Genomic DNA, 27,710 nt, shown 5'->3' with positions numbered 1-27,710 from the left:
GAAAGAGGACTATATCACCTTAGCAGCCGTCGATCACTATTGCACATTTTATTTGTTCATTTTTTCTGCTACTTTGTCCTCCATCATTGTTTCTTGTGGTTTTTGGTTCATTTGCTATTTATGAACATATTTAAATGCAACTTTTACAACAGAATAGAAAGGTGTAATGGACTTTTTCTGATGAGCAACTGTGTAGTAAAAATACTTTGTTTGGACACTTTTGTGATAAAACTGATCAAAAAGATCTACAAAAAATTGGACCTGGCTGATGTTTCAGTTCATTATTTAACCACATGCAGCTTAACCCATTTCACACTCACCACTCACCACGATATTAGTCTCGTTTATAGCAGGCAACTAAGAGGTGCTACTACACTCAAAAAAAAAAAAAAATTAATTGGATGAACGTAATTTTATCTTGCCACTTATATTCCATCTAAACAAATCATGTTATATTAATCCATCTTGGTTGTGTTGTGTCAACACGATATATGTGTGTAGGTTTAACATAATATTAACATTAACATTCAATTAATTTGATTTGATGTTTCTATGGCGAACGTAATTAAATCATGTAGCATCTACATGAAATTCAGCAACTTAATTTGTTCTTGTTGAGATGACATGATACAATCCAGTAAGAGTGGCTGGATCCAGGCAACTAACCACTCTTACTAGATTGTATGATGTCATCTCAACAAGAGATGGTTTACCTGGTAACATTACCTTCCTAAGCGAGAGGGAGGGTGATGGGGCTTCTTATGTGTGTGTCTTTTGTGTGCATCACCTGTGTGATGGAGGGAGACTGCAAAAGGAAAGTGCACAGTCTGTCTCTGAGAGAGTCGCTTGTAATCCTCAGACCCTGCTCAGTCTGTAAATTGCTTGCTGATGAAGCTGAATGTTCACTGCAGCCCAAAACGACCCTCAGGCAATCAGACAATGTCCAGGTGCTCCCGGAGGCCAGTCCAGCCCTCAGCTTAGTAAGTGATTAACTGGTAAACATATCCAAGCATTTATTTTTATCATTTCTTTTTTATTTTTAATCCCAAGACAAAAAGCATCACAAAACACAGAATACAGCAAGTCATCATAGGCTACTGTATGATTAGGAATCCAGCTTATAACTATAATTTCGTTCATTTCAGCACTTTAATTTTGACTTATTCACACTTTACTGCTGTGCACTCCTGTAAAGCCACTGACAGTTGAAGCGATTAACACTGATTATCCTGTTCTAATGTGATCTTGTACCAGCACGTCCTCTAATAGTAAGCAAAAGCACCTCGAGCAACACACTAAAAGAGGACAAAGTGCTCACCAGGCCTCAGTACTTCCCAGATTGTAGAATGATCCCAAGCAACAGCCTGATCAAAGTAGACCCTTTGCTGCAACCCACAGGAGGTTTTCTGCCATGTCTTAGTGCAAAAAACCCACAGGGCAGCCACAGCTGTCTTGTGGAAATGACTTAAAGACTATTAGCCGTCACTGAGGACCTACACAGTATTGGCCAGGTGGTTTTCATGAAGTGGATTTCTCCAATTTAATGAGTTTTCCCATTTTCCCTTGCAGTCTTGGTCAACCTTCGATACCATTTCAAAGAGCTGTGGTCTAAAAGGCCACGGTGTTTTAAAGTACTGTGGCGTTCCACTGCATTGTGTCTGGTGTAGCGCAATGAAAGCTGAGCTGCATGTATTCAGGCAGCGAAACCCAACCCATGTTTGAATTAGTGTACAGAATACTGCAAAGCTGCTGATTATTTGGTACGTTAACACATGCTCAAGTATCTCATTAACATAAACCATGAAGTGAAAAAGAGACACTCGTGATAATCTGCAAGCTACTCTGAATGGATTTTAAGGAACCAAAACCCCAACACTTTATCTCTTCAGCGCTTGTGATTTAAAGCTTTTAAGTCTCTGCAGATTTCGCAAAACACTGAGCAAGACAGCTACAGCTCAAACACTGACAGAAAGAGTCGTCAAGTATCTACCAAAATAGCAGCAAAAGTATTCTTTGGATAATCCGTAGAGAGACACATCCGCCGAGCTCAGCTTGTATCCTTTTGATATTGTTCTGCAAGTGTCCACCGAGTAGTCCTGGGTCAAACTGCATCTTAAATCCTCCTCTTAGTGCTGTCTGACAATGACGGGGGTTATTTCAGGTTCAAATTCCAGTGTGCAAGCAAAGAAGCTGTAAGAGGATTTCAAGAACAACTTTGACCCAGGTGTTAATATCACACCAGAAGAGTAATAATAACTCCATCATCCTGGCCTTGCCACAGCATCTCGCCCTCAAACTCCACTTTCCCATGTTTCCTGGCTCTCATCAGAATCCCCACCACCTTGTCAGAGATCCGAACGTATCTGTCAAACAGTTCTCCAAATGTTACCCGGGTCTTTCCATCTGGGTCCGGATCGGCCATAGTTCTGATCACATAGCACATGTCATCTATTTCACGGTGGATATGTTTCTCCGCACGTTTGGCCCTTTCTGCCGTCTTACTACCCTCCTTTGGACGTCCGTAACCCTCTTGACCTTTCTGGAGGCGGAGGGACATGGAATAGTCATAATCAAAGTATTCACTGAAGGGGTTGAGTTTCTGATTAACTGTGTGCTCAGAGGCCCAATTCTGCCAGCGGCTCTTGAGATTTCCCACGCTGCTGTATTTCTTGGACAACGTGTTGATCTTGTTGGCATCCTCAGCTTCTTTTTTGTAGCTGTGAAGCATGTCAAGTGACACAACAAGTCAATACAAAATGAACAAGACACTCAGTACTGGTTTTTATTGTTATATTGGTTATCATTTCTGCTTCTCTCTTGGCCAGATCTGATTTGAAAAAGAAAGGTGTAATCTTAATGAGAAAGTTACCTGTATAACTAAACAGGGTTTCAGTAATCAACAGAAAGAACTTGTGGTTTTACTTGCTTTTAAATGTAATTGTTGGAGACAAAAATGATAAATGTGTGCAAGTTTTTGTGTGGTCTAATGAAAACATCCAGTCTGTCAGCTCAATTCTCTATTTCTTAAATATTGAAAAGAAGTAAAGAGTGTTTGAGTTTTTAGAATTTGTTGGATGAAAGTTGATTTGGTGAACATTTTATACTCCCTCTTAACATTTTCTTTTTTGAAAACTTAATTCTGAATACAAAATGAAGCCCAGTGACACTACTTACATTGGAACTGAGGATCTTTTTATTCCCACTGCTGTCTCAGAGTCTTCTTCACAGTTGTTTTCCTCTGCTTCTTCTGAAAAGCTTGTTCTGTGTGTTTTATCTACTTCCAGTCCCTCTACATCTGCCTCGAGGGGCCCACTGTCCTCTTTACGCCCACAGGTGAATCCCTCTCTTGGATCTCCTCCTTCTTTAACAAGCTTCTGCTCATTCTCCACCTGCTTCCAGCTTTTGGTCAGCGATGACACCATGTTGGAGCACTTCCTCCGACGGGTGGGCGAGCTTTTCTTCTTTAGCAGTCTGTCAATCTCCTCATCTGATGGGAGATGCTCCCTCTTGATTTTTTCTGTCAGGAGCCCAATACCTGCACTCTTCTCCTGAGCGCTGCTGGTCACTGTCTTCACCACTTGCTTTGTCTTGATAAAAGACGCCGCTGGTGGCTCATCCGATGTCTTAACCTCACCAGTCTTTGATGTCGTTGTTTGTGTAGCTGCGAGACCTTTAGAAGCTTCTGTTTGCTGCGTTTGAATGGATGGAGGCTTCTTTGAAACCCACTTCTTTTTGGGTTCCTCTGGTCCACCCAGTGAAGACGGAGCCCAGCCGCTTGGCTCGCTGGCCTGCTTGTTCTCATTCTCTGTCACCCATTGCTGCCAGCTGCTTGCCAGGTTGCACACCATGCTAATAGTGCGGAGCTTCTTGATGTTCTTGTTGCTGAATGGTTTCCTTTGGGAAACTTGGCCATTGTGTTTGTCTGACATAATTGTCTCTATTAGTCTGTAAATACAGGCACAATTAATCCTCACAAGTAAGCTGTAAGATTTGCTAAAATGAACTCATATCCTCTGCCTGACTCGCTGTACCTTTGTTGCCTCTGTTTCCCTGCTCCCACACACAGCTCCAAACTGGGGAGCGTAAACCCTAATGGTGGAAAGTATTCGAGTCATCCCAGGCTACCAACGTGATCGTCTTTCTCTGACACTGGTCACCCCCATGCACTCATGTTTCATCACAGATTAAAGCGCTTGTAACTAGAGGTGGACAGGGCAGTAAAACAAGTGCAAAACAGAATGACAAAAAACTTACCATTTTATATGCATTCAACATGTTCAGCTTCATAGATATTAATGATGATGATGTATACTGGGAGATATCTGCAACAATTACACAATATTCTACTTCGCTTTGCTAGCTTTTGCTAACCTTTTGGTTAAAGTACTTGTGACTCTTGATAAAAAGTATAAACCTGTTTTACAAAGTCTTACAAAGAATACGTTGAACTCATAAGCAGTTAAACCCACTTTTAATGGTATCATCTTTACTGCCACAAGCTGACATTTTTGGTGTAACACAAGGTTATGGTGGCTAATGTTAGCCAGTGTTATGAAACTTTAGAGTTGCTGAGCCCATTTGCTGATTTCCTTGCTACTATAAAGCTTTCCGTTTTACCCTTTAACTGTCTGAATATATTTTGTGGTCAAGGGGCTGCAGTATTCACTGCATATAGTGGGGCTTTAAGGGAACGTTTCAGATTAACTCTCTGAAGACAACAGTGATGCATGAAGTAAGAAGGAAAGAAATGCAACAGTACATTAGTATAATGACTGAAACTAGCACCACTGAAGGAACAATGGGCTGGGAGGTCAGTTCCTTCGTCATAATTATGCAAATTCACATGACCATGAAAACAGAAATATTCAATTTAAAGTACAAATTCAGCACCTTAACTGTGTACTCGACTAGCTTTTAACGGTAGGTAGTTAAGAAACTGGTTATAAAGAAAAAGAACAAGTATAACAAAAGGAAACTCTGGGGAGTTTCAACCAGGAAAGAATATGATACCCGCAGAAGACTGGGATGTCTTGCTTACGCATGCAGTGGTTTAGTCTTCCAATGCAGAGGTAAGGAAATCTCATCTCACTCAGTGGAGAGTGGCATGTATTCTGACGTTAGCAATATCATCAAAACATACTGCAAGCCTTAGGGGGTGTTTAGTCCTGTTTTAAGAGCTGTTTTATTTGAAGATGGTTTTATGTGTGTTGTTTTTACATATGCATGTCTGATGAGGAAGGGGCCTGTTTATAAATAGGACTTGGAACATACACACGCACACAGGCATTAAGTTGCATCTGTTGGCAGTCTGTCATGGAGGGTGGAAGTGACTCAGAGAGCATCAGCAGAGGACATGTTCTCAAACCAACTCAGCATGTTAATATATACAGTTTCAAACTGTGCAGAGAGGAAGGCTAGTGCTCCTCCACAAGGACAAACGGGCTCACTATGCTTTCAAGTCTGGGGATAAAATAAAATCTGTGCTTGCAAATGCTTTGAAAATCCAAACAAAATATTAATTTTAATCCAAAGTAACAAAAAAAGTGCATTATTTTTAATGCTTTTAATGAACAGACTGTATTTCATTGACAAAACATGCAGCACTTCCTTATCTAGAAACTGCCAAAGAGTTTTTTTCAAACAATAAATGTTGTTTTTAGGTACAAAAAATCACCCTGAGACAATTTACCTCACAGGGCTTCTTTGTTTTTATATGACACACAGCCACAACTCGAGATTTAAAAAAGAACTGACCTCAGATAAAAGCTATGAATGTCTGGCTGAAACTAAATTTGGGTTTAAATTTAGGAGAAATATGAAGCGAAAATAAGAAACAGGGCACTTCTGCCCAGTAAAGAATGTGATACTTGCACAAGATGAGAATGCCCTGCTTACTCAGTAAGTGGTTTGGTCTTGCAGGCAGACAGGAAATTCAAGCTCTCCATGCCAGCACGCATCAGCTGATGTCTGCATGTTCTGTACCCTGCATTGTGTCAGTGCTGCTTTCCCTGCCTCTGTTTGGCTTCATGTATTTACATACAAAGGTGAACAGTTCCCAGAACATAGCCATTCTGCAAAATATAAAGTACTGCAGTACTATTCAACATGGTCTTGCCTTTTTTGACTGATACTTTTATTTTATTTTATTTTATTTTATTATACATATAACTGCATTCTATTTTGTGTTAATTGTATTTTCTTGTAGGGAGTCCAATATGCTAAAACATTAAAGTTGGTCACAATCAAGGCAATGCTCAATTTGTTTTTTAAGAGTTTAAAGTTTAATTTTGGAGAAGGAGTTTTTAGTTTGGTTGTCTACCACTGGAGGTCACTATGACTTCATTGTTGGAGCAGTACACGAAGCATCAGGCTACAAATAGTTTACCTATGTGTTTAGTATTTTCACACAGAGCAAAAGGGCCTTTCTACTATTAAGAAGACAGGAAGTTCCACTGCATATTGAATTTAATCCCTATAATTTGCATTATAAATAAAATATCCAAATATCCAAATAAAACTCCAATTCCAAAAAAGTTGAGATGCTCTGTAAAACGCAAATAAACGATTTGTAAATCTCTTGAATCCACATTTTATTCACAATAAAACATTTTACTTCTATGACAAATATTAGCTCATTTTGAATTTGACGATAATAGCGCTTCTCGAAAAGTTGGGCAACAAAAGACAAAAAAAAAGTAACTGTTTTTTTAAATTAATTAGGTTAACTGGCAACAACTCAGCAACATGACTGGGTATCAAAGGGTATCACAGACAGGCAGAGTCAGAGTAAACATGGGCAGAGCTTCACCAATCTGCAGAAAACTGTTTGCAAATTCTGGAACAATTTCAGAATAATGGTCCTCGACATAAATGTGTGAAGACGCTGAGAATATCATTATCTGCAGTTCGAAATATCGTCAAAAGTTTCAGAGAACCAAGGAAAATCAGTGTGATCTTCGGGGGCCCTCAGGTAGCCCTGCATTAAAAACATAGAAATCCCTGCATGGGCTCAGGACCACGTCTAGAAATCACTGTGAATGCAGTTTGCTATGTCATCCACAAATGCAGTTTGCAATTACAGTTGCTCCGAGACAGTAACAGTAACAGACTAAACTATTTAAATAGTACAATATGTTACAGAGTTTACAGATTTAAGAAATAGCGCTAATATATACAAATCGCTCAATTATACACATTAAAAATATTACAGAGGTGATTATAAATATCAAGAATATTGACAAATGCTCCAGAAATGCTGCCATCTTCTCTGGACTGAGGTGAGGTGGAAAATTGCTCTGTGGTCAAATTAATTAAAAAAAAATTCTCTTTGGAAAACATGGATATCACATCCTCTGGACTAATTGGGAAATTATCCTTGACCCGTGGTGGCGTGTTCGCAGACAGCCTCTGTTGGGGGCAGTGCCAAAATATATGGTACATCCAGTCTGTGGGATACGCATGACTGTGATGTTGTTGGCCAGTCAGCCAGAAATGGAGCAGATCAAAGTGATAACAAAGAAACCGAGTGTTATCCTCTCACTGTACTTACTTTTTTACCACTTGGATCGACTACAACTTTACATGTGCACCATGAACACGTCACAGAGTTGAAAAAAAAAAAAGGGCTAAGACAGGAAATTAAATAAAACAAAAAACATCCTGGATACATGGGGGTAATTATTTTAGGGTCTTTACCATATAATACATTTTTTTTGCATTGAGCCGAATGTCGTTGTCATGTGTTGGTGCTCCATAAATAAAAATGAAGGGAAAATGTCTCCGTGAACAAATCCTGACCAAAGTTACACTTCAGTCATAACCATACTTTGTAAATGGAATGATGCTTATATAGCACTTTTCTACTCGTGGGCTCAAAGTGCTTTATATAACACACACACACTTTTTTCTATTTTTTTCTACCTAAGTGCTTTCTATTTAATATTCACACTCCAAAGAGCAACTCAGGTCCAAGGATCTTGCCCAAGTAAACTTTGGCATACAGACTGCAGCAGCAGGGGCTCAAACCGCCAAACCTTTGATTTGCAGATGATCTGCTGTTTCTCCAGAGCTACATCCAGATTGCTGGATGTAGCTCTGGATCAACATCCCAACATTTATATGTTGGGATGTTGATTTGATCATTGCAGCAACACTTCAAGTCTGATGAAGAGGATAAAGACAAGCACAGACAGAGCACAGAGCACAGACCAGTCTGCATTCTGAGCAAGACATCCCAGTCTTCTGCATGTACAGCATCACATCTATTACTGAGCAAGTATCTCTGTGCTATCTCTGGAAGCAACAGGCTGCAGCAAGCAAAAATGAACTCATTTGACAGTAATAACCATTAACCTGCCCATCAGATGTAATCAGAGGTTACAGCTGGGTAGAATGATCCAGAACGACTCAGTGTTCTGGGACCCTCTGTAAATGAACAATTACATCTGATAGGCAGGTTAATGCATTTTGACATTTCTTTGGGCAAGATACTCAACCCCAAGTTGCCCCAATGTATCCACAAGAGTGTGTGTGCGTCGCATGTGTGGATTCGAGTGAATAAAACATGTAGTAGAAAGAGCTTGAGTAGAAAGGCATTGTATAAAGACCAGTCTGCTTACCATACACCTCAAGAGTGGTAGATATCAGTTTGATGATGATGCTGATTAGATTCACTCATCGAATTCTACCCCTTTATCACGTCCAGAGGTTGGAAAATCAGCCATGCAGCTCATGAAACATCTACTTATATGTTGCTGTTATTATTCAGATAGCTAAATCCACAAAGAGCAGTGAAGTTATTATGTATCTTATTTCTCAACGCTGCACAACTAAACCTGATCTTTCACTGTATAATGAAAAATTAATGACACAGAATCCATGGAGCTAAAAGTGACAAAGATGCTTCAGGTGAGGAGAAAGAACGTTCCTCTAGACTCAATGAGTGCAGAGGAAGTCTGAAAGGAGAGACACTGCACCTGTGCTTCTTGGTGCTTATGAACATGTGCAGTGTTACTGCTGTTTTGTTTACCCTGCACTGCTTGTACTGAATTTGTTTCATTTGGCTGCAGATATTAATGCGCCTCAGTTGTACAGGAATGCATTTGTTAGGGGCTCTCAAGCTGTTACTCTGACCTTTGCCTGTGTTCCTAGATTTGTGTTGTGCTCGCTGTTATCCTTTTGATCATACTTAGAGTGTTGCTAAAATGATCAAATCAACTTCCCAACATGCAGATGAAACAGATGTGATTGAAAAAGTAACTTTGGTCAGGGTTTGTTTGCAGGGCCAGTGTGAAATGACAAGATGGAACAGCTGTAACTGGGATGTTTCTTTTTTCCTGTCTGTAGACCTTCACTGATTTGTTGCCTCTTCATTTTCAGGCCAATAAACAATATCTATAACTGTCTAACTGCTCTTGACAAATAATTGGAATTACCTACACAAAACTGCAGTTTTAACGCAGCTGTATTGAGCTCTTGAAATGCTGCAATGCTGACCCTGACAAAGAAGTCAGCCGTACAAATCTGTCTTGGCACAGGAAAAGTAAACCACTATAAAATCCACTAATACTTCCTTCCGAAGAGGATAGATGTTATTGTTTGACTGTGTGATTTGTCTTTTATAAATAAAGATGGGAAAGACAGTAAATTAGCGCTAGCTCAAAGCAGTGAGGCAAAGAAGAGACCTCGTCCCCTGCGGAGGGATGGACGGGATGACAGAGTGCACTGTTGGAACCAGACAAGTTGATTAGCTGAAGGCCGAGGGAGAGTTTAAAGGTCCCTGGTTTGGATTTATGCGCTGGGTTTGATGACAGTGTTTTACACAGCGAAGAGCCTGGAAGAAGACGAGGAAGAAAAATAACAGACAAAACAGGAGCATAGTGGCAGTGTTTACATTTATATGATGTATTAGTAGTGCTGTTTAATGTTACAGATTTTTTTTATGTGTAACTGATAACTGCTAAGGCTTTATAAAGGATTAAATGGTCTCCTTGAGGGGCTTTGAGGCTCTCCTTATGCACACACAGCACTGACTTCTGACAAATCTAGACGAATGACGCTAACGCTCACAGTTACAATGCTAACATGATAACATTTATAACTTTGAATATTTATAATGTGTTATCGAGCTTAGATTTTCGACTTTGTGCCGTAAAACAAAGTCTGCACAGTGTTTTGGAAGTTCTCAGATGCTTGTGGGTGGCATTTCTCAGTTATAGTTCAGTTACACAACAGTGAACCTCTAGGAAAAACACTGGCTGCCCAGTGATTGCACTGAATGTCTTTGCTGTTGGAGAACAATCACAAGCAGTTGGTGCTGCAACCAAATGGTTACCCACAGTTTGTGCGTGCAACACCTTCAACCTCTGGGCGATCACACAGGTTGCCTAGTGAAAGGCAACCTATTTTCCTCTGACTGCAGTCACTCTCAGAAAGATTGGCAAAGGTTTGCAAAATGATTTATGGCTGATCGCTGTGTTATCAACAGATTGCACGAAATTGCCAAATTGATCTTACTCAGTCACAAACTAATAGCAGATTTCTTGGAGATTAACTTTGTTTTAGCTATTTTATTGACATGTTGATGCTTTGAAGACAGCATTCGACTGCAAGTAGTCACAGATGCTGTTGCCATTTTCAAAGAACCCAAGTTACAAGTGTATTACACACAGTCGCAGTTATTTTGGTGACCACAGTGTGCAGCTTCTCTTTTGTCTTGTGTTTGCAGAGTTGGGCATTTATAGTATAAAACCAGCAAAGATTTATATGCATAATCTACATGTTCCCTGCAGAAAAATGATGATTTTCCGTTGCTATAAAAAAATCAGACCACTTTATATAATGCACTTCACAAAAACAAAGATTTATTTTACCCAGATAAAGAACTTTCTCTCATTAAATATCATAATGAATAAGAAAAATGATAAAAGACAGGTACTTTAGTGGTAATTGGCATTGCTGCACCATTGTGTCATTGCTTCACAGCAAGATGGAGCTGGGTTCAAATCCACCAGTGGTTTATTTTTTTCCCTCTGGGTGCCCTGGCCTTCTCTACTTGAAAGATTGAAAGTAGTTTTCTGAAAAGTATATCCCTGTGTTTTAAAAATGACACCTTTTAATATCTTAATCTAATTTTTTATTAAAGTATTTACACTAATTAATGTAACTTGTATTATTCTCAACTATCTGTTTTTGGCATTTTATTCTTTTACATTCCCGTTTTGTCTCTTGCACGTACGCCACTTTGATGCACATGCTGGCTTTTGTCACAGCTGCTAACAGCAATTCTGTGTTAAATTTGTGGCTCGCAAACAAGGAACATATCAAAGTGTTCTGACATAAAGACGCAGACTTGCCAAGTGCAGATTGTGATAAAAGGTTTATTGAAGATTAGGACAAATCAGGCTGCTTTTCAAAGTATTCTTGATCATTTGCACGCCTGCGCCTCTGCATTTTAGACGCATTGAATATGTTAGTAAAACACATGCTGTTTGTTTTGTGTCATGCTCTCGTTACCAGATATCTTACAAAAACATGTTGCTTTTGGCTGGCATAGCGTCACTCAGCTCTCACACTTCATTACTTCTAACCGCAGCAGCCTCTGGAGCAATAATTGACCACACACTTCTCACTTGTTACATCATCTTTTATGGAAAGTGAGTTCCAAATTAAAACGACTAAAATACGGCCCTCATATTCTTTAGCCACTACTTCCTGACATGCAAACCAACTACCCGTGCTTTTTTGCAGATTTTCCAGCGTAATTAAGCAAAAAGTATATACTATGTTCCCATAACTTCAGGATGTTTAACAATCATCTAAATCCATTTGGATAATTTGTCCTTTGCTTAAATTGGTGAACAAATCAACATTTACAGCTGAAAGCTTTCAAGCCCTTCAGTAACCACGCAAGTACAAAGCCTTGGTGTTATTATCAGTTTGAATGGTCCCTTCCGTTGCCTGCAGCCTTTCTTTGCTTCACACCCTCTGTGTACAATAACTGTCATTCTTACTCCCACAGACCATCAATCACGTCAGGCTCTTTTTGAGTTTTTCTGCATGAGAGAGTCCCGCACCTCAACATACGTTTACTTTTCTATTCGTCTCCATTTATTTTGTTAAACTGCAGGACTTTTCGCTCAAGACCAGCATATACAATTCAAACTGCTTTATAATCGACAATCTGAAAAAGTAAATCATGACGATACCAGATAAAAATTGGTCTTTTGTGGTCTTGAGACATCAGAGAATTGTTAATGTACATTTGGACAAACTCCGACATGTAACATTTTAACTGAAAAAAAACTGAATAAAGTATCATTCCGTTTGATAAGCTACAGAGTACCAGAGTGAGAAAGGGAATGATTTGAGTTACATACCTCAAATATGAGGAATATCAGACCTCATTCAATCTGATGAATTCGAGAGGTGACTACACCAAGGCTGTTTCAATATCATGCTTTGTGCTGTTGCATCTTTTTAAATGGCTTGCTTTACTGGCAGTTGATTCTGTCTATTGTTGCTAGTCTTGGAGCTTCCTCCTCATGACTGAAGGTGTATGAGATCCATTTAAACCTCAGAAAAAAGTTGTCATAGGAATAAAAAGATAAAATAACATGTGGCTAAACACTAAATACACTTCTACCCTAAAAATGATGGAAGGAGCCTTTTCTTGGTCGCAAATCTAACACATGGATTTTAGTTTTAGCCTGCATCCAAAAATACTGGGTTTGTAATTTGAAACTTTAGTTTGGTTGTCACAACACTTTTTATGGAATGTAAATCAAACACTGCATTATTCCTGCTGAGATAAGCGCTTGATAAAGGTGGGTGTTTTTCTCTAAACCTTTCAGCGAGGTTTTTGAGTTCACAATGCTTTGTCTGCCAGATGAAGACGTACTCAAATTTAATCTACACACGTGGCTTAACAACCTGATGTGGCTTTGCTTGCATCACGAGCTTCCAAACCAGACCCTAAATGGATATTTACGCCTCGGGTCTAATATGTGCAACAAGGCTGGTTATGTACTGAATCTAAACTCTAAAATATGACTGTGTGAGAATCATCGACAGTATATAAACAATCTGTTTTTAGAGCGTCGTCTGTCATGTGTAGGTACAAGCCAAGAAGTGTAGCCGCTGCTGCTGTATTAACCTGCTGCTCAGCTTATAGCTTGCATTCTGTTTTCCTGCAAATGCATATTTGTCTTACTTAAATGTTTCAGATCAAACACATTTTTATATTCGACGAAGATAACCCGAGTTGATATTAAATGCAGATCTTAAAAATGATGATTTCATTAGTTAAGGGAAAAAAGCTATCCAAACCTACCTGGCCATTTTTTTCTTTTTTTGCACCACATTCGACGGCAAGAACTGCAATCAAGTGTTTGCAATAACTAAAAGTACTTTGTCTCACTCGTCTTTGCAGAAATAATCTTCAATTATTTTTTCAATAGTGAAGTATTACAGTTGTTATAGTAACAATACTAGTATATGCAACACCTCCAGTTGCATGTTTTTGGCATCTTGATGCAAATATTTACTTTGCAGAGTTACAACCAGCGATGGGAAGTTATTTTAAAATAGGCGTAAGAGCAACTCTGTGCCACTGAGTCTTTGTGTTTTACTTGCATCTATCTGAAAGAGCGAGTGTAAACACAAAAAATGATTTTATTTTATATGCTGGATGCAAAAAAATAGGTTTAAATGTTAAACCAATTTCTTCCAGCCAAAGACTGTAGCATATTAAATTTTTGCTTGATGCCATGTGCATAAAGTTAAAAGATTAAAATTAGTAAAACAAGTTTTAAAAAGAGACTATTTCATATGATCCAATTTTATATGATAGGTTATGCAGAAAAAATAGAACTGGAATGAAAGGTCCATTGCTTTAATACGTATTCAGGTTGTGTTTTACCTTTTTAAAAAGTAACTAACTAATAAAGCAACTAATTACTTTTGAAAAAAAGTAATCACTAAAATAACGGGATTACTTTCATGGATAAGTAATCAGTAATTAGTAATTGCTGATTTCAAGTAACTTGACCAACACTGGTTACAACCATAGATGACCACTATGAGCAAGATAAATAGTAAATGCTAAATAAGTGATGTTTGGAGACCTTTTGTATTATTTTTTCACATGTAGAACAAAAGGACATTGAATAGAATGTATTTTTATTGTCATTACAATACATGTATTATACAATGCTATATATATAAAATTAAAAATGATCATGCAACAGTGCAACATATAAACAAGATATGCCCACTAATGATGTTGTTGCTTTTTCCTACATCAATTCAAGGTATTTCAGATTCCCCACAAATGAACCAGACGTTTGTTTGTGGAAATGTAGGAATTTTTTCCTTTTCAGGGGCAGCAACTGCAACACAAAGGCCCACTGACCACTGGTTCCAAGATAAACACATTCAACGCACCAAATGCCACTGATGAACAAACAGATGGCTTTAGAGCTGCAACACTACACATGCACACACAGATTCTCAAAGAGTCACGAATGTACTTCTGGTAGCTGTCATGGCTTTATTATAGTCACTGCCTTTTTAGAAGAGCAACTGAGATTCCAGTGGACAGGAGGTCCTGCCATGAGCAGTGATTTTTTTTAGCAGAACTTTAGGATGTAGTTACCAATTTAGGGTTAAGACTCCACTGAGTACTTACAGTTCTATATGCTTTATAGCAGGCTGATTTGTGGTCTCCACTAAATGCAAATCTACAAAGACGTATGCTTTTTTCTGCTCTTAGTCCAAGGGCAGACTCAACATACATTCATGTGACAAACTTTGTTAAATTTTGGATTCAACCAAGTCTCATTACGGCCTCTTCAGTCTGGAGACGAGTGTGTTTTGTTGCTTGTTCCACAGACAGCTACATTTTGCACAAAAACAATTCCAGTGATAAACATCTGCTTTTGATACAACAAATTTATTTCGCTGACACCATTCATTTAGTTTACAGTTGCAATAATGGACATAGCTACAAAAATACAACTGCTTCTTCTTCAGCACATTCTTCAATAATAATAATATAACAATAATAATAATAATAATAAAACAAAGAATTACCTGATTTTTGTTTCTGAGAAAAATGAGATCCACATATCAGGACGTTTGTTTTAAATTTCGATAGAAGGGTAGCAGGCCCTTGTAGAGCAAAATTTAGTATTTTGGTCTAGACAACTGTTATGTTCCCCTAAAAAGGTCCAGGGATGAGGTTGAAAAAAGGAGACAGGGAGGCAAAATGGTTAAATTAAAGAGTTTTATTACTGCTTCTATTAATAACCAAACTCAAAGAGACAGACAAGCCCCTATCACCATTTAAAGAAACAAAACTCAAGCGTTGGTCAGTGAACTGAAAAGCAAGTAAAAAAGGATTAGTTACCAAACACACTCCTCTCCAACGAGTAGGAGCCAACAGTCACAAAACACAGCTCACTAGCTGCAACCACTAACATGGCTCTCTGGCACTAGAGCTCACCTTTCTCTGGCCTTAAATACTTCTAATTGCTGATGAGAGTCAGCTGTACAGAAAAAAGGTGACACGTAAGACAGGAGAGACAGCAGGACACACCCACCCAAGGGCAAACTCAGGAGGTGGCCCCGCTAGGGCTGTGACAACAACTCAAAATGTGATGTCCACACATGTGGACGCCAGGTCCTAGGAGGTTAAAGGTCACACTTTTTTGCTAATACCTGGCATTCAGCCTATTCATCCTTTGTTTCCTCTTTAGCCTGGGCCACTATTAAATGCTTTACTTTACTGCTTGTCAACACTTTAGGAATTATGATACTAATATTTTGTACTTTTTAAATCGTGTCCATTTCAAAGCCTTACTGTGTGGTTCCAGGTGCATCATGACAGGCCTGAGTGTTTTCCGCCACCTCTGGAGCTGGCTTTGCTACCCATGCTGCAACAGTTGGCTGTCATGTTGGAAAGATGGCATGCTGCTGCAATTGGTAGTGATATTCTAGCCACAGATGTAAATGTGAGTGTGAGCGGTTGTGTGTGTCTCGGTGTTAGCCCTTTGATCGACTGTCGACCCTGCCTTTCGCCCTATGTTAGCTCAGATATGCTCCAGCCCATCCACTTACAATAATCTTTCTTAAGAAATATGAAAATGAAATCCGATATAATTGAATTAACAGATGGCAGCTACACTTATGTTTTCAGATTCACTTTTCTTCTCTCTGAATCCTCATTACTTGTATTTGTTTTAGTTGAGCAGGTGGTCTCTTCAGGGGGTTTCAAAGGCCTGCGGTATGACTGTTCATACTGCAGGCACTGTATTGTGTTATATCTGATTTGGTTGTGCTCCAGTGCCGTCTGTCCTCACCTCCTTCTGGGAGTCCTCGTTGACCCTTAGCTTTTTCTGACTTAACAGGAAAGGATCCATTTTCAGCGCGGTAATCTGTCTGTCAGTGTAAGAAGCTGGTGGCGTGTGTGTACGTGCGTATATGGAGATTACAAGAGGAACACCACTTTGCTCAACATCCCTAAGCCATCACTGGAGACAAAACTTCCCAGTCTTTAGTACCTCCTGTCTTCACACCAACAAAGGACAACGCTTAGGACCACAAAGGTGTTTGCCAGGTTTTTGTGGACCCTCTTCACACTCCACTGCCTCTAAAGAACACATTCCAGTGAGGGTGTTGGGTCAGCGAAGGCGCTGAAGGACAGTCTGTGGTCCACAGGCTGCAGTAATTTGTTTATTCTGAGTAGGCCCAGGAATGTCAACTATGAAGAGACACTACAAGTCATGACAGCTTCGTTTGACACTTTTGGCAATCTGTCATTAATACTAGTGAGCAAGCAAAGCGAGCCACCACTCAGCACAATGCCACTCCACTGTGTGGACAGGGAGAGAGTTTTAATCTCTGCAGCATCTGGTTGGGTTCTTCAAAAAAAAAAGGAAGATGAAAGCACGTCTGTTTATCTACGTGATTTATCTCGTGTCTTTCTGCACCAACACATTCACTTTGCCCGGCTTACAGTACAGCATTTGTATATGAAGATTTACACTCCTGTAAAAGATCTTATCGTAAAAGGAGGCTTGTTGAAGCAAAGGAGAAATAAAAGGGAGATGTAATGAGGGCTAAATTCTGAAGCCCCTTGTTTAAACCTTTGTCTATCATCACATCATTTTTGGATGACAAAGTCCAGCCTAAACGCACATTGAAAACATTAGTGCATCACATGCGCTTTTATTTAATCTTAGCAACACAACACTGACCACATGTTACAAAAGATGTTTAAATAAATCAGCAAATCTAGAAGTTAACGAGGTAAAAGCAAAGTTATCAAAGGCACATTTTTTCCAGGGTTATTATTTTAACTTCTATGTTTTATGCTCAGCTTCAAAAAAAAAAAACACCACTGTACCTCTGGCAGAGTGAAAACTGCAAAAAAAAGAAAGAAAAGAAAAAAGCAGGAATGCTGCTTTATATGCACACCCATTAAATTCTACAATTTTAGTATGCTAATAAACATGTCAATTGTCATTTTACAAGTTCCAGATACACTTCATCTTCTCGCCGTGTGTACCTTTAGTAAATACACCACAGTAGATTCTGTTTTTATAAGCTGGAAGTTATGAAATACATGTTCACACGGATCAGTTGGTGGAATCATTAATTTCATGCTTCATATCCAACCCAGACTCCTTCTTTTTCTCTTAAGCCGAATTGATGAGAAACAGAAACTGGCTGGATTCTGTGGCTGTGTCATGTTGATGTCTGTGGAAAATATTTTGGATGTAACTCGCCCTAATGATCTGCTCTTTGTCGAAAGTTTAGAGGTCGGAATTCGATGAAAGCTATTGGACAAAAAAAAACAACCCCTTTCACCTCAACTCGCTCGAGACGCTAGCTTAATATAAGCATTTACACCTTTGTGAATATGAACGAATTGCTTTGTGGTATTATATACTGAATGCTATGTACAGTATATATAGTGTAAATCTGTAAGAATAACTTGTAGCAAGTGTGCAAATGTGAATGTTTTTCCCTCAGAGTCGCATATGCATTGGGATTAATGTCCTTGAATGATATTTGTCTTGTTTTTTTACAGTCAGCAAAGGTAAGGTGATCACTCATATCGTGAACTTTGGCATGTGTTAGTTGCTTCTCGGCCAAAAACACAAGGCAAATACATCTCAGTCCAGAATCTAATCCAATAATAACCTCACACGGTGAACTCTAAAAATAATCACACTCTGTCAAAAACAAGTGCATAATTGCCAGCGAATAACTGCAAGCGACCTTCCTAATTCTTACCAACTGTATATCACCACTGGAATTTCAAGGTCATCTTAAAAGTTCTTACAGTATCCATAATGCAGACAGGAATTCAGTATACACTGTACGAAAGATAGTTTCATGAGTACAGTTAGGATAACAAAAAATAATACTAAAAACACAATATGTAACACAACCGTGATACTGATGGCCTGTGTTCTGTTAGCAACATTTTAATTACAAGTTACAAAAAAAGTCACAATGCTGTCCTGCAGTTTTAGAGTCTGTGCAGCTCTGTGGTAGCTGCTTTCTATTCAAACAAACAAAAAACGTTCAAGTCCTTGACATTATTGCAACACAGGTCCAGGAAAATAAATTGAAGTGCGACATTTTGTGTGAATATTCCCTACAAGCTCACACATTTACAACGTCTTCCTCATTTGTAACATCAAACTTGTGAAATCGCTTGGGAACAGAAAATCAGTTCTGGTGCGTCGCGCCTTGATCTGCGCTCCTCCTCCTCCTCGCGCCGGCTTTTTCAGCTCAGTGTCGGGAAAGGTTACGAAGCAACAGCGGCGCAGGCTGAAGAAAAGATTCACTGGGTGACTCCCCTGTCCAGCGAAAATGAGGTGAGACGAGAGTAGGAAATAGGAAATGTCCCTCTAATGTGTGGAAGTTGAGTTCACAAGTTCAAAAGACTAGGAGAAGTCCAGTGGGCGGATCATCATGGTTGTTGCTCGAAGTGAGTAACTGGGGCCCTTAAAGTAGTGCCACTTGATACCGTTCAGCTTCCCTATGTGTTGTCCTTGGTTAAAGTACATACCATTAAGGTTTGAAGGGCCACAGGCATCAAACCACCAACCTGGGAAAAAGACAAAAACATATACGTATTATTAACATATAATACAGACCAGAGAATTATTCCTGTATTGTTGCTGTAGTTATAAAGTTACTTCAACCGCAGGCTTTGTGCTTTGTGAAGGTTGAAAGGTTCCCATGGCCTCACCCGCAAAGGCTTGGCATAAGTTCAGACACCGTTTCCTGCTATCTGCTGAATGTGTTGCTGTCAGTGGGTTCATCAGCATGCCAGTACCTGTTGCTGAACACTTTTGGGACCTTCTTCTATTTAAAGCAGTGCATGTATGTGCTTCAGTGGGACATCAGAGCAGTGAGAGGCATGGGAAACTTTTATTCCACCCACAAGGTGACACATTTTATAATTTCTCTGAACTATATCGGTTAGATGAAGAAGGGGCCAAAACTCAGGCACTAAACTCAGGCATGTTGAGTTTTTAAGAGGGCCTCTTTTATAGTTTTATCCAGTTTCTCAAGTACATGGGAATAGCTTTCCATTTCTTCTTAAAGGCTAAAACTGTGGACCAACTGGCAAATGTCTGCCGAGGAACTTCTACATCTTTGGTAGCCTGAATCCTATTAGTAATCTTTCAGAAGTACTTTTAATCTTTAATCATATATTTAATGTCCACCTTTTAACTCATTTATTTGAATGATACGTGATATTTTCCACTGTGACAGCGCTGGTGATTTCCACCCGAAAGAGACTGGTGTCTGTGCCAAGAAGTTAGTACCAGCAGAACACTGCAAAATGGATGTGCCTAATGTTGGAACAGCCGGTGTCAGTGGTTGCTGGGACAGCTACAGCAAAAACACAAAGAAATAAAAAACAAAACAATGATTTGTTGACACAGCCCACGGATTTTGAATCCCGTGATTTTCTGCCAATAAAAATGACAATGGAATCACTTTCAAAACTAATGATATGTAACGTTCTCAAATCTGCCAGAACGTGAGCTGTTTTGTGAAAATGCACTAGCACGAGCATCCTGCTGGTGGGAAATGAAAATCAAATTTTGCCTGTTAAAGATTTGGAAACTGCAAATCATGCTTTACTTTCCTCTCACTTCCACGGCTCTAACTTATTTTCTATGCAGGAATAACACAGTTAGACCCTTATAGCCCTGGCCTCTCTTCACCAAGGAGTGAATACAGAACTCAATATTAATTGATTATTAATTCTCCGTGTCACCTGTGCAGTGGGCGGAGAGTTACTACAAGCACATCTTTAAACTCCTTCTACTTTTTCAAAAACAAATTGGAAATAACATTAAAAGCATCTTAAAAACTTTATCTTTAAAACAAATCTGGGTAAGAGGTCTTTTTTATTTATTTAAAGCCTATCAGTGAAGCTTGCAATATTGTTATTCAGACAGTTTCTGCTCTTACTTTTAGACATTTGTTTCACAAGTATAATATCTCCTGGTTTGATCCTGGGAGAAGACACAAATTCCTTCGGGCTTATGTCACGAAGGGCACAAATCAAACATGCTACAGGAGCTACCTGCCCCTGTGATCCTTTGTGAATTAAGGGAAAAGCTGTACCTTTCTATCTTATTTGATGATGATATAAAATGCTGTTTATGTTATACTTTCATCCACAGAGTCTGCGCTCTTAATAATTCACTTCTTGCTTGTTTCTGTGTGTTTCACATCTATTTAATTTTGCGATTTTGAAAAACAGGAATTCATGAATTTCTGGTTTATGTCATCCTATCTGCCACTGATCAGTTCTTATATCTGAATCACTGAACACACACGGGAACACAGTCAGATATAGATGGAGGAACGGAATGTGTCAGTCACATGGTGACAAATGGCACTTCTCCCTTCTGGCGGTCCTGAATACCACAGCGCACAACAGCATGACATTTCACTGAGACCTGTCAGTAATCAGGAGCAGAGTTTTGCCCTTGTTGCTGGCACACATCACACAGATATAAGTTTCACATTGATTGCTGCTTCATCCTAGGACAAATGGCTAACCTGGCATGGAAACCAGTGCACGCCTCTTTATATTTCCACTGCTGCGTATCATTTCAGGTGCAAGTGCCAGTGGGGAAGTGAAATTGCACTTGTGGTGGTGCAATTTCACTTCCCACAAGAAATTCAGTGAAGAGAAGGTTAAAGCCGGCTATTTTCTGAGCTCGAGAATAAAAAGTATAATTAAGGAAAGGGGTTGCTTAAAGTGGCAGGAAACTCATCAAGCATCTCAGTAATTCTAACAATGCATGTCCAAAATCCCCATGTAGAGAACCTGCACTGCACCAAACAAGAGCTAGAAAACAGCTTGTCCTTCAGCAATGAATGTGAGCATTTAGCAAGTAGGAGAGAGATATTTTCAACCCAGCACTTGGTGGAGAACAAAACAGAGCTGTGAAGACCAAGAAAGACTTAAACATACCCCCTCCCACACACACACACACACACACACACACACACACACACACACACACACACACACACACACACACACACACACACACACACAGAGACACAGATCGAAATGAAAAAGCCAGTGTTTTTAATTTTTTTACACCTAATATATCAGGACTAAACGTACTATAAAAATAACAACTGAGACAAAATTAGTCTTTAAACTGAAAAACCTGTTTTTTTGCAACGCGTTCTGTTGAGTCTGCTTTATTTTATTGAAATTGCATTCTTTCCTCCCATAAAGCAAATGTGGACCACTTGCCATCTTTTACAGTACTTGCTGATATACTGCAGACCACACAACCGCTGCCATACACATAAACATTTAGTGTGCACATCTCGATCCTTTGGGATTAATGATTAGTGGCCTCCCGGTTTCCAGCCCACAGCTTTTTACGAACTTGTAAAATATTTGAGGATGTTTTCCTTTGAAAAACTCTCAAGCACTGCAGTTTGTTCTCATGATGAAAGATGTCCTCCTTACTCCCGATGTCTGAGCGTCATCCCTACTGTACGCTCTGGAGCTGGGTAAATATATATATTATGTGTGTCCGTACTGTATCCTCCTCTGTATTCTTAGCACGGCACGCTGTGGTTGTCCTCATAAAGGTAACAGAGACATATTTTCCCCTTGTATATTCAAGGTACTGACGTCATTTAATGTCAGACTTGTTCTTATAAATGCAGGGAGTAAATCAAATGATATACCGCATACAGTACCACTAACTCAGCGCTGGGTTCAGCTCAGCCTCGAATCAGGCTACATGTTGTCATGCTTCTCATTTGCGGCTGGCCACAGGCGGGCCATGAATCAAGCAGAGTAGGGTGTTGATCATTGATCAATTCCAAGTTCCCTGTAATCCACTGCATTTAGAATGACCTAAGAGGTAATTCTGATCTTAAATTTGCATTTAGAAAATCCTTGATTGGTACCAGGTCAGGAATCCACAGCAACAGAGCTTCTACGAGGTGACATCAAGGGTCAGCGGGCTCCACTTACACAGCATGAGAAGCAGAGACGTTTTAAATCTCTCTGACACTTGGTGCCGCGCCCAGGGATTTTTATATTGTGCTTGTTTCCAACCTCAGTGTTACACATGTGGGAGTGGATGCAGAATATAGACTAATAGGTACAGATAGATCTTTAATTGGCCACATTTGCAGAACGAGGAGGTTTGTGATCACAGTGACCCGAGCTTATGACTGTGCAGTGAAGGTTGTGGTTATGGAATAGTTATAGTTCTGCATCACGCCCTCGTAAAAGTGCATTGTGTCCTGAGCACTGCGTAAGAAAAGCGATACTTCTACCTCTTCTACGTTATCCTTTGGGGTCTTTTTGTAATTGTTGAAATTGCGGTCGTGGTAACGTTGACATTTACAAAGCAATCTGGTGAGATGGGGAATGTGACAACATTACGAAGAACAAAGTCCGACGGAGCAAGAAACCCAAAATGATAACACAAGAGTTTTAAACAAACCCTTAGGGAAGCCAAACAATTTTGGTTATGAAAAAACAAACAGCTTTGATAGTGTGTGCCCAAACTGACCAGGACCGAGCTGTACACAAACATCGCAGACCCATTCAGCAATTAAAGAGTCAGTCATTTCTCCCAGGAGGGCCCAAAAATGAGCCGAGACACACGCGGAGCAAAGACCGGACTCATATTTTCCAGGTGACTTCAAATGAATATGTTTAAACTAGCAGCATTTTTGAGACATTAGCGATTTGATTATCTGATCGCTCTTCTTCCTGCGCTTGACTACATGTGTAACTACAATGTTACAACCACTGCGTGAATGCACTTACCACCAGTTAGCATGAGGGCGCATTTGCACATGCAGTTGTCATTGTCCATGTCCTTGGTACTGAAGTCTGCTCCGTGGATTACTAGACTGCTCTGTCTGCCTGCAGTCCCACTGTGGCTTTTCAGGAACAGCCTGAAAGACATCAGGAGGAAAAGGAGTGAGTCAGGACTCGAAAACATGTATGTGGGAGGAAGTGGGGGAGAGAAGCACAGAGAAGACATAACGTGGTGCAGGAAACATCTCCTGAGAGATATTTATTTTTCAGTTGTGAGAGAGTACATGTGGAACACCTGGAACAACATTAAGAACAGGGTAGAGAGAATCTAAAATAAAGAATGAAAGACGGAGTGTATGAAAGAATTACAGACGAAAGTGTGAGTGAGACAGAATGTCTGGGAATCGCATGTCAGCCTGCAGAGCCAGTGAACGCTGATTTACACCGCAACAACAGGCTAAATCATTAAATGCAGACCTGTAACAGCTACCTGCAGTAAAAGAGGAATAAATAACCTGCTTAACAAATCATTTATCCATAGCTGGACACACAGGGAACAATCTCAATACAATATTTCTTCCCTGGCTTCTTGTGTCAGGTACATAGTCCTTGGACTTCTTCTGTTCACGATGTAGGACGATACTTTTTTGTCATGAAACCAAACATGCCTGTCAATTTTCCTACCAAGTCCAGGAAGATTTTGCAGCAGGAGTGCAGTTTTCTCATGTTATCTGTGATTTATCGTGTAAGTTCTCTTGGATTGTTTGGATACTGTGCACATGCTACTATTAGTAATATTCTTTCTGCAGGTAAAGTTTATTTTTTCAAGACTGAAAATGAGAAGATGGTTCAGTACTACCAGAATGAAATAAGAACGAAGTATTTCGCCTATAAGTACACTAGATTGGGTGGCATTGTGGAGTGGTGGTTAGCACCTCTTTGCCACAGCAATAAGGCCTTTCTGTGTGCAGTTTGCATGTTCTCTCTGTGCCTGTGTGGGTTCTATCTGAGTACTCTGGCTTCTTCCCACAATCCAAAGATATGCATGGGGTTACATCGAATGGCGATCATGTAGCACCCCTACATGATCCTGATTTGGATAAGTAGAAATAAATGGATGTGCAGATAACACTTACCTGAAAACAACATTTTAGTTGTGGAATTCTTGCACAGAATTTTTAACAATAGCTACATAAAACTAGTAACTGATAATTATCAGTGTGCTTCTGAACCAATTTAGTGATTTACTTTCAGTAGTACGATTCGTAAACATCCATCTACTCATATGATGACTACTTTTTCTAGTTTATTCTGAATTAACTGCAAATGGCACATAAAGAAGGTATGATTCTACCTTTCTTGCTTTATCCCTGTAAACACAGCCATAAATGTTTCTTAATTAGCTTTTTTCTCTCTTAATTACCTAATTAAGTCTAATTTTAGCAAAGTAATAGATGTGCAAGTTTACTAAACTTCTAGTTAAGAGAAAAAAAATCAACAGAGCTTTTTCAAAACAGCCTGAGTTCATTTAGGTGCATCTATTTACTTTTTCACTAACTTTCATCTTCCCTTGCAGTGCATTAAATCCAAAGTGCATTATTTTCACTGGCGTTTAAAGCGTCTGCAATCATAAGCTTACTTAACCTTAAAAGCTTCTGCAGCTCAACGTGGCAAAGACCAAGGAACTGATCGTGGACTTCAGGAAGACCAGGAAACACTTGACCCCTGTTTCAATCCAGGGGGTCAGTGTTGACATTGTGGAGGACTATAAATACCTTGGAGTACACATTGACAATAAACTGGACTGGGCTAAAAACACCACAGCACTTTACAGGAAGGGCCAGAGTCGTCTCTATTTTTTGAGGCGACTGAGGTCCTTCAACATCTGCCAGAAAATGCTCAGGATTTTCTATGAGTCTGTTGTGGCCAGTGCGATCCTCTATGCTGTTGCATGCTGGGGGAGCAGGCTGAGGGTCGCAGATGCCAACAGACTTAATAAACTAATCCGTAAGGCCAGTCATGTTGTGGGGATGGAGCTGGACTCCCTCAAGCTGGTGTCGGAGAGGCGGATGCTGTCCAAGATAAAGACAATGTTGGATAACACCTCCCACCCACTCCATGACATGCTGGTCAGTCACAGGAGCACGTTCAGTGAGAGACTGAGATTACCGAAAAGCACCACTGAACGACACAGGAAATCTTTCCTGCCTGTGGCCATCTCCCTGTACAACGCATCCACTTAACACACTGTTTGCTGCTACAACTACACATGTTTCTTTTCCAGCTATTTATTTATGAGTGACTTATGTATGTATGTATGTATATATATGTATATATTGTACTATTCTTAGTTAGCGTATTGCCTGTCTTGTCTTAATGTTGGTTTATGTTGGTTTATAATGGAGCACTGTAACAAAAATAATTTCTCCCAGGGATCAATAAAGTATTCTGATTCTGATTTATACTTATCTAAGTGTATTTTAGGGATACTTTCTTGAGGCCTCTAGAGCAGAGCTTGGTAAATATCCTTTTAATTTAAGAGATGCTATTGAAATAGCATGTTGGATCCAGCATGTTTAGGGGACTGATGAGCCATCACTAAGATGAATTCCTTCACACACTCAATGCACAGAGCACAAGCTGAAAACTAATATGAAGGTTGGAAGCAGATTTCTCCTGGGTGTGGCCCACTGTGAATTCAATCCTGGTGTGAGTGATATGTGCTGCATGGGGATATGACAATTCCTGCACCCATTGGACAGAACACGCCTTCTCTTATCCTGCCATATCGCAGATTTACTTTTTTCTCCATGGATACCTTTGTTTTTCTCACGCTCTCAGTTTCACTTTCTCCCAGCAGAAGGAATTGCACATCCAAAGATCAGGATTGCATCACCAAGCCAGTGAGGTCTCCATTATTATTATTGTTGTTATTAAGTACGGTTCACTCCCAAACAAAGTAATTGCTTGAGATTATTTTATCGACAACAGGGGAGCTTGGGCGTGTTGTGAACTTTGAGTTCACACTTTGAGTTTTCTGATGAGAAAGTAATAAATGCAAAATGCGGTAATTTATGTTTTAAGTAAACTCACCCAAAACCTTTTTGAGGCTTGTAGCTCTGAGGCATCAGGTTGTGCATCTCAAAGAACCAGACTGATAGGCTTCCCAGGAAAGAAAATCACTCAACGTGAAAGACTCCTGTATTTGGACAGCTGTGTAAACGGCCGATTTGTGCACCAGGGTAAAAAGTATGTCTGCTAGTCACAGAGGGGAATTCGCTAAGCCACTAAACCAGAAGGCACAATCCTACGACATAAGGGTGAGTCATGTTTCTAATCAGTGGCAGCAATGACCGCTGGACATGGCAAGTTTTAATAAGGACCAGTTACAATTATGCAAGCGGTAAAGTGTCTAAATGTGCAAGTTCCTGTATGGGTGTCCAAAACTTAATCAGTGACACATTGGAGTATTATCTGGTGTCTAAAAGGCAATAGATGTTTTTGGAGATATTTTCCAGGTCAAAGTAAACTCATCCCAAAGTGCTGCCTCACTTACATGTAGAATGACTTCCATCAGCTAATTCCTGATCCCGACAAATACAGCATTCAATGTCGAGGATGTGGTCTGCTAACGCTCTGATAAAGAACAGACTGTGCTTCACATTTACTCTCTCTGTTTTCTTTAGCTCTTTACGATCTGCGTTTGCCTGATGAATCGCCAAAGCAGATCTTCAAGAAGTCTTTTCGAAATGATGCTTTGACAAACTGCTCGGAGTATTCTGTGGCTGTGCTTACCAGCTATGCTGCACATTTAAAAGACCAAAATCCCCTAATAAGACTGACATCTGCAGTTTTTCCTGTCAGATTCCATTAAGCACGTAAATGGTAAGTGGGATAATCCAAAGAGGGGCCAAGTTATGAATACAAGAGGAACAGATGCCTTTCCCGAAGCCTGTTTAGAATTAGACAAAGAAAAAGACCTTGGCAGATATGGCATCTTCCTGTTAATGAAATGTATCAAAGGACAGACATCTGCTCAGTCAGACTGGAAACTAAAAAGGCAATAGACGCTAATCTGATCTGGCGTTAAAGAAACTTAGTAATGCAATTCGTCAAGGTACATTAGTGAAAAAATAATTTTGGAATTATTTGGTTGTCTTAGTGACAGGAAAGGAGTTACGTGTCATCTCAGGTCTCTAACATCCACTGGAAATGCTGGGTGCTTCTGATGCTCTAAAGTTACAGTGTGTAAAATGCTGCTAGATGTCAATAGATTGCAGATTGCAGTCAACTGAGTTTTGCTTTATTACTCCTCCTAATTGAAGTGCATAATCGTAGCTATGGTAACAACTTTGGCTGC

The 27,710-nt window shown here is 39.7% G+C and overlaps 2 protein-coding genes across 2 annotated transcripts in view; both read right to left on the bottom strand.

Moving 5' to 3' along the window:
- Window positions 1-1,034: 1,034 nt before the first annotated feature.
- Window positions 1,035-4,078, bottom strand: abrab (actin binding Rho activating protein b). Its single transcript, XM_076879478.1, has 2 exons — window positions 3,175-4,078; window positions 1,035-2,717 (listed from the first exon to the last, which is right to left on the bottom strand). The coding sequence occupies exons 1-2, from the start codon at window positions 3,927-3,929 to the stop codon at window positions 2,234-2,236; spliced, it is 1,239 nt and encodes a 412-aa protein (XP_076735593.1). The 5' UTR covers window positions 3,930-4,078; the 3' UTR covers window positions 1,035-2,233.
- A 13,119-nt stretch (window positions 4,079-17,197) lies between these two features.
- Window positions 17,198-27,710, bottom strand: part of angpt1 (angiopoietin 1) — a 62,900-nt gene continuing 52,387 nt past the window's right edge. Inside the window, exons 8-9 of the mRNA XM_004548943.4 lie at window positions 23,357-23,487; window positions 17,198-19,120 (exon numbers count right to left, since the gene is read on the bottom strand). Coding sequence (XP_004549000.1) covers window positions 18,957-19,120; window positions 23,357-23,487 — 295 coding nt within the window. The 3' untranslated portion in view covers window positions 17,198-18,956. The remainder of the gene's footprint in view (window positions 19,121-23,356; window positions 23,488-27,710) is intronic.

This window comes from Maylandia zebra, linkage group LG22 (assembly GCF_041146795.1).
Source record: "Maylandia zebra isolate NMK-2024a linkage group LG22, Mzebra_GT3a, whole genome shotgun sequence".
Classification (NCBI taxonomy): domain Eukaryota; kingdom Metazoa; phylum Chordata; class Actinopteri; order Cichliformes; family Cichlidae; genus Maylandia; species Maylandia zebra.
The sequence above is the reverse complement of the archived record's forward strand: the minus strand, read 5'-3'. Positions and strand labels throughout refer to the sequence as shown.